This window comes from Argopecten irradians, chromosome 3, assembly GCF_041381155.1.
Source record: "Argopecten irradians isolate NY chromosome 3, Ai_NY, whole genome shotgun sequence".
NCBI lineage: Eukaryota > Metazoa > Mollusca > Bivalvia > Pectinida > Pectinidae > Argopecten > Argopecten irradians.
This window is the reverse complement of record NC_091136.1, coordinates 44,702,207-44,717,807: the sequence shown is the minus strand read 5'-3', so window position 1 is coordinate 44,717,807 and position 15,601 is coordinate 44,702,207. Positions and strand designations below refer to the sequence as shown.

The window sequence follows — 15,601 nt, the reverse complement described above, 5'->3', positions numbered from 1 at the left end:
TACTTCATTCCATATAGGATATAGTGCCACAGATTTTTTCGGGATGCAATTAATTATTTTTCATATTTTTAACTTGAAGTAAAATTAGAAGCTCAAACTTTTCAATGGTGGTAATGGTGTAAAGTAAGTAACTTTTGTAACTGAAGAAAAATACTAAATCATCTGCTCCTGTTTTAGATAGTGGAAAAATACCATTTGTCAGCGGTGGAGCATCTTTAAGTCACAGTAGTATGTTCTTCCATATATAAAAGTTAATTACTGGATCTCAAGTACATGTATTATCAATTACAGCTAAAATACAATTTCACATATTTAAATACATATAATGTAAATATTCCTATTGATATGAAAACATGACAGAAGATGTGTGCTAATTAGATTTTATCAACATGTAGGTATAATACATGCATATAGGATCTTACATGAGTGTTCATTTCATATGAGATTTTATGAACTAATACTTCTTAGACTAATTTCATAAAATCTTATATGAAATGAACACAAATTTAAGATACTTTTTTCACATATATACAAATACCTACATAACAAAGAATGTCACGTCAAAATGTATTCTGAATATACAGCAGAGGCCGCCATTTTGTCCGTCCGTCCTCGTAATCCTGACGTCACGTCTTTTTCCTTCCGCCATTTTATAAATTATTGTTTCTGTCTGACGTCACAATGATATTCTAGCCAATGAAAATCGCTACAGGTCATATTACACTAGTGACATATGCAAAAATATTACACGGACGAAATCACTGGATATCAGGTGTATTATGTGATAAATGTTTATAAAAAATTCAGAGTGAGTTTTGTTTTTCAGCAAATTTATTTGAACACCCACAATCTTGCGCACATTGCACTTGAGCAAATGTTAAAATTCAATAAAGATTCTTCGATAAGATTTTAACAATGAAAATTTGACTATGGTATAGGTATACATACAACACAAATAAAATGATAATACTGAGACGTAGTTGATGATAACAATAGAAAAGCTGCTGACTAAATATATATATAAGTAAATGTGCTTTATAAAATTTATGATAAAATTAACTGAAAAAGTACTAAACCTACATAAAATGCAGACATAAAAAAATATAATACTGTGAGCTTCTGTGATAAATGGTATACACATATTATATATACAATGTAATACTGATTTCAAGCTTGCATATAACAAATAGATTCCTTCAATATAATTATTCATTATTTCAACAATGAAAAATAAAACAATAAAATCCATGATATTGTAATACTGGTTACATATTCACACAAGCATGATACTGGAATATAACAAGGTTGTGCTCATTATCATTTTCGTATTAGTTTTGAAAATGACACTTCCAGGAAATCATTCATAAGTAATTATTTACTTGAATTTTATCCTTGTTATTATTTTTTGCATAATTTTACACTCGAAAAGTTGTCCAATGATTTAGGTAAGGTGTTTGTGAGGGTTTTTGCTCTTTTTTGTAAACTTCAGTCTTCACACAGGTTGCTGCCAGAATCAACATGAAACAGTCTGTATAAATTGAATCAAATCTTCAATTGGCAGGTATCTGTAATATATCAAAATACAAACACACTATACAAAAAGCCCCATAACCAAAGCCAAGCAAAACTTATGTTATACATAAAATGTTATACATGTACTGATATATAAATATTGTTATTTGTTATTATTCTGTCTGGTTAATTATGTACATGTGCCATATAAATAAAGATCATAAATTTTGTTAAATTTATAATTGTATGTCCTTTTAGAAAATATATAACAAAATATTAGGAAATGGATTATGTTTAAGTGTTTTACATGTAACAGTTTTTGTTTTATCCAGATAAAGGTATTGATCTATAAATAAATATTGTCAGATCATAACTACATCTATTAATGGAATGCAGCATATAGTGTCATCAATTATGCAGAGAAAATTTTAAGTTATTAAATGTACATTGTAAATAGCCATGCTACAACACTGCAAAATAATTTCCCAAAACCATGCAGTGGCGTAGCTACCATTGACGCAAAAACGCAGCTGCGTGCACATCAATCGATTCTCAAAAAAATAAAAAAAAGATTAAAAGAATTATATAATTTTTTTTAAATCAGAACAACACGTAGAAACCGAGACCAACATTATTAGATTTGTTATCCAGATCACTTTTTATTTTTAGTTTTACTTTTTTTCGGAAAATTATATTTCTGTTCCTTTTCCACGCTCTATTACATATCCACCCCAACATGCCCAAAGACGTCGATATCGTCATTGACATTTTCGATTGACAAAAACCAGGAGGATGTTGTTACACTAAACTTTGATGTATGACTATATATAGCAAGTCTTCTTCGCTATCACAATAAGATAAGTGTGCAAATCAAGAATACATTTTCATTTGGTCCTATGCCTTTCCTTTTATTTATACAAATGATCCAATGGAATATCACCACTTAAATGTACTTTGACTGTCTACTTCAACTCTTAACAATTTTTTCATTACAAATTTATTAAGATTGCTCTACCATTTAATCGCAGTGTAGTAGGAAAAATACCAAAGACAGATATAGCGACATTTACAATTAAAATTTCTGAATATAGGTAATTTTCAATCTGCAATATGAATTAATCCGTTTCAGTGTTATTTTTTCCTCAACATAACCATGTTAAGAACACTTTAAAATCTGTTTTAATCATAAAAACACATAGTAAAACTCATCTCAGCCATTCTAAATCGTATTTTTCACCCCCCAAACAACGGTATTCTCTCGGTCTCCACTCTGCGTGCACATTAATTTCCTGCTAGCGACGCCACTGCCATGGTGTAGCTAATGTACACAACTGATGGTGCTTGGTTAGTACATTGTACATTTTTTTTTTTTTTTACATAAAATGTGCAAAGTTGGCCATAAACCCACAGTAGTTGCTTACTGGGACCCAACCAGTAGTCGTAATGGAACATATACATATTCTACTGCACGTCCAGATTTACGAATGTCTCATGATGGCGGTGTTTTGTTTTGTGGAAAAAACATGTGTTTCATGAGATTCACACATTTTTTTAAATACTTGGACCTAACCAACCAGTAGCTAGTCGTGCAAGGAACATTTGCTAGTCGTAATTGTGTACATGTCATGAACCTATTCAGATTTACGAATGTCTGGAGATGCTAACGAATACTTCATGATGGCGTTGTTTTGTTTATGTGGAAAAAATGTGTTTCATGAGATACAAACATTTTTTTCCCAAAATTACGACTACTGGTACGGTCCCAGTACATGTGTAACTGTTATGTACAAATGTGGGCCTAATGAATAAACTATTTAGTTGTTCGTGTTTATGTATTATTCATCAGAAACACATAAAGCAGGTCAATTACTAGGCTACAAATATGTGACTTACACTGATCCGAATAATGCCTCCGTTCACGATGTGTTGGTTTATTTACTGTGAAATTACATCTTGGTTCGTAGCCCGGTTGGTGTTCGTCGAACGCGGAGCTAGTGAATTGTTGGGGATGATGTTTTCGTTCTTTGCGACACCATCTTTGTTCTTTCTTCATTTCAACAGCACACCAAGATTCTCTTGCCATTCCCAGTTCATGTGCTGCTGGTGCCGATAGTTTTCTTTGGTTTTGATCAGACATTTTGACCTCTTTTTTTCTTCACTCGCCGGTGCCTAGCGTAGTCGAACTATCAGTAGCCTGATCACACATATATCGACGCTACACGCTTCCGCTGTTGCTACGCCGTCACCTTAATTCTATTTGTCTTTTTTCTTGACATTAACTAATTTGAAAATACAAGTTTTAATATGATGTTGTATGCCTGTGATACTTAATGATTGTTTATGACACCCTTTAGCAAATAATTACACATATATTGCAGAACTATATCGTAAAAGGAAAAGCGGAAAGATATGGAAAGTAGTTCTTAAAGGTAGCACACCACTAAATATTGACATATATATATATATATATATATGTGTACATGTACATGGATGTTACAACGTTTGGTGTACACGATTAATGCATGGTCATTTGAAATGCTAATATTATACGGCGTGTAAAAATTGAAATTGTATGTTAAAGACGCCCAAATGCTTTTTGAGGTTCTTGTATTTAATTAAAACGAAAAAAAAATCGCCAAAAATTATAATCAGTTATCGTACTTTGGGTTCGTATATAAATACAATATTTTAATCTGTTGAAAAATTAATGAAGAATGCAAACGGCTCAAAACCTTTTGGATTTTGCCAGCATTACCATTTATGCCCGTTAAAGATGCAAAAATTTATAAAATCTTACTCTGAACTATCAGCTTACATGTACAAAAAATGTACATCACTTTAAAGCTTTGAAATGGTTAAAATAAAGTACATGTATCCATATTTCGATCTAGGTCATCGGAATGAATTTTCCAAATTTAATCACCTTTTACGATCACACAGTGGGACAGCAGGCATTATTTTAACATTCTATCTTTAGTAAAGGCGTTGCTTGAAATTAGCTCGTGAAAATCGAATTTAAAGGCCCATACTACCTTTCCGAAACGACTTTTAATTTTTGAAATGGGAATGCAAAGCGAGATCGATAATTTTGTTAATACTATAGCCTACTTATCATCATCTTCTGAAAATTTTAATAAAATAAATAAAATGTTAAAGATGCTCCACCGCTGACAAATGGTATTTTTTCACTATCAAAAACAGGAGCAGACGTTCAAGTATTTTTCTTAAGTTACAAAGTTACTTACTTTACACCGTTACCATCACCGAAAAGTTTGAGCATTTAATTTGACTTAAAGGCCCACTACCTTTCCGGAGCAAAACATAAATGTTTCTTAAAAACATTAATAACAGAAGAAAATATATCCGATGGCCTAAGCTGAGGTTACAATACCGAACGTATGCGAGATTTCCTGCGTAATATATGATAACAGTGGAAAGACATTCCGCTGTTTTGCCGTCTGGCGCAGTGATAGTCCACTACCGCCCGGTATTTAGCATGACGACGGGAAACATAAGACGACCCGCGTTATGAAAATTAGCGTTTTATTTATATCAATCAAATTGTTCAGAAGGTGATGATAAACGTAGTATTAACGGTTAAGTTAATAACTTTTGCGACTCTACAAAATTATCGATCTCGTTTTACTTTCCCATTTTAAAAATTAAAAGCCGTTCCGGAAAGGTAGTGGCCCTTTAAAGTTAAAATATGAAATATAATTAATTGCATCCCGAAAAATTCCATGGCACTATATCCTGTATGGAATGAAGTACTGATTGCGCATGCACCAAAGGAGAAATATATCATTTTATATTATTTTTTTGTGTTAATTAGACATATATATACACAATTAAACACCAATAATTGTTCAAATGATGAATATCATTTATGCTCTGTCGGCGGTGGAGCATCTATCATAAGGCGGGTCGTCTTGTGTTTCCCTACGCCATCCTAAATACCGCGTGGTAATTGAATATTACTGCGCCAGACGGCAAAAGAGCAATATTTATCTCCAAAGTTACTTATATTCCGTCTTTGCTTGCGAACACATGGAACCGTCCTACATATGCTTATATATGATGCTTTGGCACATTACAATATTCCAGACCACTTCACAAGATTGGATTAAGAAGTTGCATTCAAAGTTACTTCAGCGGAATACATCTTCGCTTTATAACCAAGACATTTACATTTTTTAATTGTAAAACATCCCGGTAGAAGCTGCAGAGACGGATATCGTGACAGGTTGTACCATATCTCAGTTATTTTTTTCGTAAACGGATATAATTATGGTCATCAGAGCTGGAGAAAGGGAGGCGAGAGGCTTAAAGGCATGCAGTAACATCAAGAAGCCATCGATCAGAGGCTTTTTGGATGATCTGACCATTAACAATCACGACAGACACCCATCTTCAGGCAAGATAGGTCCTGACACAGTCATAGAGAAAAAACATCCTGTGCAAGAATGACCTTCAAACCCAGAAAGTCAAGATCTCTGATTACAAACACACGAAGAGTAATCAGACCATTTCAACTTGTAAACCAGAGGGAGGAGATACCGAGAATAATCGGAAGCCCCATCAAATTCCTGGAGATGTGGTTTGATGAATCACTCTGTAACCAAAGCAACTTTGATAGAGTAAAACAGGTCGAAAAAGGGACGAGAATCATAGGTATAGCAGGTCTCCAAGGGAAATTCAAAGCCTGGATGTACCAGTCTCTTGCCACGCCTAGCCTGGCCCCTGATGCTGTATGAAATCGCAACTTCAACGGCGGAGAAGATGGAGCATATCGCCAATAGGCCCCTTGGAAGGTGGTTGGAAGTCTCTCAGCAGGACGACAAACCTCTAATTTTGCCTCCTTTCATCAGTTGAAGAATTCAAGACGGACAAGGCAAGGGTCATCATAACTTTGAAAGATGCAAATGATGAAAAGGTGCAGGTAGCTGGCGAAGAAGTACATACTGTCAGAAAGAGGTCAGCATCCGAGGCAGTCAACGAAGCAGTGAGCCGGTTGCGACGATATCGCGGAGACAACCGCAGTAGGGAAGCAGGGCATATAAACCTCTAAAATCACTCTCTGAAAGAATGTTATGTCGCAGAGAGGCGAAAGTTGGTATAGCAGGTGACATGAAGTAGTGAAGAAGAAACAAGACAGTCCAAAGCAGTGAAACTGAGTATTCTGGGGGCCTGTACAAGGTGGGACTCAGAACCACGTGTACTATCCTGGATAGAAATCTTGGAAGTACCCGCAATTAACTGCAGTATCTCCTCCGATATGTGCATGATGTGCTACCTGGACTGGTTTGAAGCATTTTTAGATGGTGGTATCGTCAATCGTGTGAAAAAGTAGGGTCAGTAGGGTGAAAAGGGAATGAAAAGGCGATGGTTGCGTGGGTCAGTATCCGAGTATGAATGGTTGTGTGGGTTGGCCTCTGAGTGTCTATGATCGTAAGGGTCAGTCTCCGAGTGTTGATGGTTGTGTGGGTCAGTGTCTGAGTGACGATGGTTATGTGGGTCAGTCTCTTAATGTTTATGCTCGTATGGGTCAGTCTCCAAGTGTCGATGGTTCTATGGGTCGGCCTCTGAGTATCAATGATCGTAAGGGTCAGTCTCCGGGTGTTGATGGTTGTGTGGATCAGTGTCGAGTGTCGATGGTTGTGTGGGTCAGTGTCTGACTGTCAATGGTTGTGTGGGTCAGTGTCTAAGTGTCGATGGTTGTGTTGGTCAGTGTCCTAGTGTCGATGGTTGTGTGGGTCAGTGTCTGAGTGTCGATGATTGTGTGGGTCAGTGTCTGAGTGTTGATGGTTGTGTGGGTTAGTATCTGAGTGTCGATGATTGTGTGGGTCAGTCTCCGAGTGATGATGGTTGTGTGGGTCAGTGTCTGAGTGTCGATGGTTGTGTGGGTCAGTGTCTAAGTGTCGATGGTTGTGTTGGTCAGTGCTGAGTGTTGATGGTTGTGTGGGTCAGTGTCTAAGTGTCAATGGTTGTGTGGGTTAGTATCTGAGTGTCGATGGTTGTGTGGGTCAGTGTCTGAGTGTTGATGGTTGTGTGGGTCAGTGTCTAAGTGTCGATGGTTGTGTGGGTCAGTGTCTGAGTGTCGATGGTTGTGTGGGTCAGTGCCTGAGTGTCGATGGTTGTGTGGGTCAGTGTCTGAGTGTCGATGGTTGTGTGGGTTACTATCTGAGTGTCTATGATCGTATGAGTTAGTCTCCTGGTGTCTATGGTTGTGCGTGTCAGTCTCTGAATGTAGATGGTTGTGTTGGTCAGTCTCACCTTTAAAGAGGTGATGATGAATGTAATGTTAAATTTAAGCTCATCACTTTTGCGATTCTACAAAATTATCAATTTTGTTTTATATTCCCATTAAAAAATAACAAGAGGCACATGGGTCTTAAAGATGCTCCATCGCTGACACAGCATAAATGATATTCATGATTTGAACAATAATTGGTGTTTAATCGTGTTGATATATGTATAATTAACACAAAATATAATATAAAATAATTTACTTTGCCTTTGGTGCACGCGCAACGTACTTCATTCCATATAGGATAAAGTGGCACAGAATTTTTTAAGGATGCAATTAATTTTTTTTTTTTTTAACTTGAGTAAAATTAGAAGCTCAAACTTTTCAATGGTGGTAATGGTCTAAAGTAAGTAACTTTTGTAACTGAAGAAAAACACTAAATCGTCTGCTCCTGTTTTTAATAGTGAAAAAATACCATTTGTCAGCAGTGGAGCATCTTTAACGGTCACCACAGTTTGCATCAGGCTCTTGAAGTCAGTCAGTGATTTTGTAATTTTAACTTTATAAGCTATGAAGATTACAGAACAAAGATTTTTGAAATTTCAACCATTTTGACCCTGCCACTCTGGCCCCTGGGGGTTAGCTAGGACCATATTGATAAGATGTTAAAATGCTATCTCAGGCTTATAATTCTAACCCAGTTTGACTCATTTCCTATGAAAACTAAGCAAATAATGTTCATAAATGTGCTTTTCCTTTATAAACTTTAGTAAATTTGACCCCCTCCCAAGGGGAAAATCTGAGATTCCAGGGCCATGAAATTCACAAGTCTTGTAAGGAGCCTTAAAACCTTTCAATCTATGAAGAGTATCTGGTTCAATCAAATCTGTGAATTCAAAAGATTTTTGAAATTTTAGCCATTTAGACCCATTCTGGCCCCTGGACATTGACCAGGACCAATATTGATAAAATGTTAAAATGTTATCTCAGGCTAATAATTCTAACCCAGTTTGACTTATTTCCTATGAAAACTAAGCAAATAATATTCATAAATGTGTTTTTCCTATATAAACTATAGCAAACTTGACCCCCTTTCCAGGGAGAAACTTGGGGGGTGGGGGTCCTATAATTCAAAATTTTGATTGGCCTTATGCCGTAGAAGGTTAGTGCAAAATTTCATTGAAATTGCTTCAGCGGTTCATTGTCGCACGATGGACGACGACAGACAAAAGGCGATTACAATAGGTCACTATGAGACTTTGTCTCAGGTGACCTTAAAAAACCGTTTCACATAATTTGGTTACTAATCAATGACCAAAACTATTTGGACCTAGTTGCGGATTTTAAAGGTGTTACCTCTCTTTACACCTTTCTGGGCCACGCACCTCCTGCACCGGCTGGGCGGAACAGAGCCCAAAATAATATACACAAGAGTTATGTTCCCATTCCACCCATAAGGTATGTTGCGTGGGCCAAAATTTGTGTTACATTCCATTCTGTACTACTTTGACTAGTAGCGAATTTTAATGGATGTTAACCCTCTATTTCCCCTATTAGGCCGCACCCCTCCTGCCCCTGGGGGATCAGAGCCAAAATTTATACAAGTTCTGTTCCCCTTCCCCCAAGGATGTTTGTGGCCAAAATTTGGTTACAATTCATGTAGAGCTCTAGGACAAGTAGAGATTTAAAGGATTTACCTCTATTTCCCCTATTTGGCCCCGCCCCTCCTGCCCCCAGGGGGTCAGAGCCAAAATTTATACAAGGTCTGTTCCCCTCCCCCAAGGATGTTTGTGGCCAAATTTGGTTACATTCCATTCAAAACTCTATGACTAGTAGCGATTTAAAGGATTTACCTCTATTACCCCTATTGGGCCCCGCCCCTCCTGCCCCCGGGGGACCAGAGTCAAAATTTACACAAGTTCTGTTCCCCTTCCCCCAAGGATGTTTGTGGCTAATTTTGGTTACAATCCAAGCAGAACTCTAGGACAAGTAGCAATTTAAAGGATTGACCTCTATTACCCCTATTGGGCCCCGCCCCTCCTGCCCCTGGGGGACCAGAGCCAAAATTTATACAAGTTCTGTTTTCCCTCCCCCAAGGATGTTTGTGGTCAAATTTGGTTACAATCCATGCAGAACTCTAGGACAAGTAGCGATTTATAGGATTTACCTCTATTTCCCCTATTGGGCCCCGCCCCTCCTGCCCCGGGGGGGACAGAGCCAAAATTTATACAAGTTCTGTTCCCCCTCCCCCAAGGATGTTTGTGGCCAAATTTGGTTACATTCCATTCAAAACTCTATGACTAGTAGCGATTTAAAGGATTTACCTCTATTACCCCTATTGGGCCCCGCCCCTCCTGCCCCCGGGGGACCAGAGTCAAAATTTACACAAGTTCTGTTCCCCTTCCCCCAAGGATGTTTGTGGCTAATTTTGGTTACAATCCATGCAGAACTCTAGGACAAGTAGCGATTTATAGGATTTACCTCTATTTCCCCTATTGGGCCCCGCCCCTCCTGCCCCGGGGGGGACAGAGCCAAAATTTATACAAGTTCTGTTCCCCCTCCCCCAAGGATGTTTGTGGCCAAATTTGGTTACAATCCATGCAGAACTCTATGACTAGTAGCGATTTAAAGGAAATGTTGACGGACGGACGGACGGACGGACGGACGACGGACGGACGACGGACGCCGCGCCCATGACATAAGCTCACCGGCCCTTCGGGCCAGGTGAGCTATAAAAAACCGTTTCACAAAGAGAGTGGGGCTTTTAACTGAATACTGGAGCATTGTCTGCATCATAACCCAATCATCTTCATGGGCTAATGGGTTTCCTTCAACACAAACACAAAATTTGGACATGCTGAGTGATAAAATGTCAGTTGAGACGTATGATGGAGAATTAATAAATACAATGAATACAATAAAAAATTTTGTTGTAGATATTTTATTGATCATCTGTAACGGTTAAGCAGCGAATCATTACAATTGTCTGCTAACATATTGTAATGGAAGCTACACTCGGCACAAAACAAAACGGGGTCCTAAAACACCTCTCAGGAGCATGTTAATTCTATTGGACAAATGTACTAACATATGTCAATCTCTACCTCTATTGACACACATGAGAAAAAAAATTACCTACAAAACATTTGCTTTGAGCAATATGTTTCTACCCGTTAAGTAAAACAGTACTTTTATTTGCTAATATACACATGACTTTTACTACTTTACCAAACTATCTACAATTATAGCATTGGTAGGTGAACTTGCATCAACATCCTGCATTGATACAGAATTTTTTTCTCTGTTATATGCTAACATTTATGTATCTTGTTAAATATTAAGTCCATTGGATTCCTAACATATGGAAAATAATTGACTAAATCTTTCAGAATAATTACTAGAAATTGATGATCTTCTATTATTTTGAAGTAAAAAAAAATCTATAGATTACAAACCAGCTGTTAACATTTAGTTTCAGAAAAATAAGGCCATTCCAAACGAGCTAATTTTTTTAAATTTTAAAAGTATATTGAAAAGAGTGAGCGAATATTTTAAAAGTATTTTTATTAGACTTTTATGTATATTTCATGAAATAATACTTAGGACTTTTTTATGTTAAAATATGAGTTTTTTCTGTTTTCATCTTGTTTTCAACATTCATAACTGTATCAAAGATGTAAAAAAAGAAGCTGATTAAGGTATTGCTTTCAATGCATGGTATATTTTTACTTTAAAATAAATCATGACAATTTTAACATTGAATAGCAATGTTTAATACTTCAAAGAAATAGTCAAAAGCATTACCATATGGGTAATAGAAAATAGTTTAAACCGATATAATCTCATCTGACATGTAAATCCTTTCTCAGTTGGCATAAAAATTGGAATGGCCTAAGGAAACTTTTATATTAAGTAGATGAAATAACCTTTGAAGGCCAAGTATACATTGACAGGGAAAATCATTTTTCTCTCTTGATTAAGAAGATTTAATAAATTCACATACAGATAGATGCATAACAAGAGGCCCATGGGCCTTAACGGTCATCTGAGTACCTTGGCAATAATCATATAGGAAATTAATTAGATATAGTGTCATGCCTCATGGTTGCCATCTTCGATTGGGGATCAACCAGAGATGTAACAACACTTTGTTGGGACCATGTCAGGCTCCTTTCATGCAAGTTTCAGCCAAATCGAACCGGTAGAACTTGAGAAGAAGTTCAAAATGTGTTTTCAAGATGGCAGCTGTGGCGGCTATCTTGGATTTCAGATCAACCCGAAAAATAAGAACACTTTGTCGGGACCATGTCAGGATCATTTCATGCAAGTTTCAGCCAAATCGCACTGGTAGCACTTGAGAAGTTCAAAATGTTGTTTCAAGATGGCGGCTGTGGCAGCCATCTTGGATTTTGGATCGACCCAAAAAATAAGAACACTTTGTCAGGACCATGTCAGGATCATTTCATGCAAGTTTCAGCCAAATCGCACTGGTAGAACTTGAGAAGAAGTTCAAAATGTGTTTTCAAGATGGTGGCTGTGGCAGCCATCTTGGATTTCGGATCGACCCGAAAAATAACAACACTTTGTCGGGACCATGTCAGGATCATTTCATGCAAGTTTCAGCCAAATCGCACTGGTAGAACTTGAAAAGAAGTTCAAAATGTGTTTTCAAGATGGCGGCTGTGGCGGCCATCTTGGATTTCGGATCGACCCGAAAAATAACAACACTTTGTCGGGACCATGTCAGGATCATTTTTATGCAAGTTTCAGCCAAATCGCACTTGTAGAACTTGAGAAGAAGTTCAAAATGTGTTTTCAAGATGGCGGCTGGTGGCGGCCATCTTGGATTTCGGATCTACCCGAAAAATAACAACACTTTGTCGAGACCATGTCAGGATCATTTTTATGCAAGTTTCAGCCAAATCGCACTTGTAGAACTTGAGAAGAAGTTCAATATGTGTTTTCAAGATGGCAGCTGTGGCGGCCATCTTGGATTTCGGATCGACCTGAAAAATAACAACACTTTGTCGGGACCATGTCAGGATCATTTCATGTAAGTTTCAGCTTAATCCCACTGGTCAAACTTGAGAAGAAGATTGAAATGTGAAAAGTTTACGGACGGCGGACGGCGCACGGCGGACGGCGCACGACGACGGACGAAGCATGATGACTATAGGTCATCCTGACCCTTCGGGTCAGATGACCTAAAAATACTTCTAAATATATATTATTTTCATTTAGTAAATCATTGCACAACTCCTCTGTTTGAAAAATGACTTTTGTATGCAAATGAATTTGTCATAATACATGTAAATGTGAAAGTTAATTACAGTTAATATAGTTATACTGGCCAATACTACAAACTCAGTATTGGTTGTGTTTTATGGCATAATGTTCTTATGTGGTTAATAAACAAATCTTATCATAAATAAACAAATAGGTTTATTTATGCTCAGATATTTTGAAACCTCTACTATAATTTACAAAATAAAATATTATACTAGGTTTACCCACTTTGAGTGGTATAAAATACATGCCAAATATAATGCCTTACTAGGTAAATATTCATTGCTAAAAATTACAAAAAAAAATGAAAAGGGGGAATGGGTGAGTTCACTTGACAATGAAATGAATGTGGACCAGATCTGAAGTAGCTTACACACAACACTTACAAAACAAGCAACAGAAACATGTATGGAATGCAGAGCGATGTATGGAAAACACTGAGCGATCACAAAACAATATCTATTTGGTATATAAAACAGTGCGGGCTAACTTTGGCTTGAATCATAAACAATAAGTGACTGCAGCACTCTCCTGGATTAAAAACAATAATACAACATGTAATAACTGCACCACACTCACAATCTAAAGATGTTTAAATAAATCATTTTAACAACCAGGACAAGTATTATAACATATACATAACGGTTCTCTTCTAAATTATTGTCCCGTGTTCTGATAAACTTCCGGTAAATCCAATATATTTCCTGTAAGTTTTTTTTTGCATAGTAAAACTGGAATGAAAACTATATCATAGTTTGTAACGTAAAACTTGAATTAAGCACAAAAACCTTAATCGTGTACTTTCACTCAACTATGCATATGTACAATACCAAAATCGTTATGCTGTTTTTGTTCCCAAAGAAAGCATAAAATACATGTGTATGTATTGAAGTTGCTAACAACTTTAATTTTGCAACATCTATAACTGTTTTTTACATGAAGATTTTTTTAGTAGATTTCTTCAAAATTTCTCTTGCATAATTTTGTATAAGTGAGCATAAGGAGTTATTCCTTCATAAAAATGGAAGTTAAAAAATTCGGAAAAATCTAAATAACTAATTTGAGCGAATTCTAGCCATCAATAAATGCCTCAGGAATAGTCTTTTTCTTACACTCATATTTCATTGTGAACAAAATTTGATAACAAAAGCCAAAATCCAAATCTGTAATGAATCATGAAAATGAAAATTCAAAATATGAAAGATTATATATCTAGCATTAAAGATTTTACGACAAAGTGGTCAGACACCTACTTTACAGACAAATAAGTAAAAGCCCACTGAGGTATTAGTAGTCACCTCCCCTGAAACTTTCCTGTTTCTTTGACAGTTAAGCGAATATTGCAAAAAAATAAGTTTAAGTTTAAACACTGGTATTCTCTGATAAAAACAACATACAAATAAATCCATTCATTGCTAGCACTAGAAAATCATCCACGATTGTTAACTAAGAAACTTTCACTATAATGTTTTCTGATTCTTATGGTATTTCATATACAGGTCAGATAACAAGGTATGAACGATAATTCTGAATGAATGTAACACTATAATCGCCCGAAGGATATAATATCTGACAATTAAAATGTGGCAATACTTCAACATTTAATAATCATCTGAATGGATAGTTACAACGACTATTAAAATTCTCAAAAATACTATCAGTATTGATGTGTACATTAGAGATAACACGACACTATGGTACTGGGAGTCCTGTATGATATGTGAATGTGACAGTATGTACAACTGATGAATGCATACATGGTATTCTAGATCTGTACACAATACAGTTTTGATCTCTGATAACTTTAACAATATAAGAATATTATAATATGAACAATGTTGAGCTTCCCATAGAAACTGTACATTAACAACAATAGTTGTGAGTAGCCCCGCTATACTCTATACAATAGAGCTATACACAGTTATATAAAATATATCAATAGTCCAACAGTAACAGGTCACCCTCCCTAATATGGGCAGTCATTCTCACAATATCACAGATTAAGTTTTAATTTGTAGTTGCACCCTTGCAACGAATGCCTCTTTTTCATCCAGTGAAATTGCTGAAGTTTGTTTTTAGAGCTATGGTAGGTTTAGCAGGCTGAGCCTGTGGTAGTTTTGCAGACTTTTCTAATGTCTGCTTTGCTCTCACACTGGCCTGGTTGAGTTTCACAGCTGCCTCTAGTTTTAACTTGAGTTCTGCCTGACTACTCATAATTGTCCTGAACTGCTCTGGGTACCTTGGACCAATCGTTGTAATTCGTTGAAGAGCTTCATCGTGTAGCAGCCTTGCAGACTTAGACATTGAGTTTGCTGTTTTTTCATCCATCAGAAATGACACAAGGAGTGGCATCAGAAGGGATAACAGAGTCAAACCTGAAATATTGAAAGGGGCATCATATATGAAAGTTCAGTCAATTTTACAAATAAACGTTAATAACTTGACTAAGAACCACTTGAACATTTTTTAATCAGTAAAGAAAAAGATGAAGATCACAGTTCTGGCCTTGATTATTCTAAACAAAAGTGCAGACTTAAGTCAAAACTTAAGTTTTCT

General features: G+C 36.4%; 1 protein-coding gene across 5 annotated transcripts in view; it reads right to left on the bottom strand.

Annotated features, from left to right (window-relative positions):
- Positions 1-10,684: 10,684 nt before the first annotated feature.
- The window catches only part of LOC138318744 (HEAT repeat-containing protein 5B-like), a 62,570-nt gene continuing 57,653 nt past the window's right edge, over positions 10,685-15,601 (bottom strand). For all 5 annotated transcript variants that reach the window (XM_069261403.1, XM_069261400.1, XM_069261402.1 and 2 more), the window contains one exon: positions 10,685-15,420. In XM_069261403.1, the coding sequence (XP_069117504.1) occupies positions 15,092-15,420 (329 nt within the window). In that variant the 3' untranslated portion in view covers positions 10,685-15,091. The remainder of the gene's footprint in view (positions 15,421-15,601) is intronic.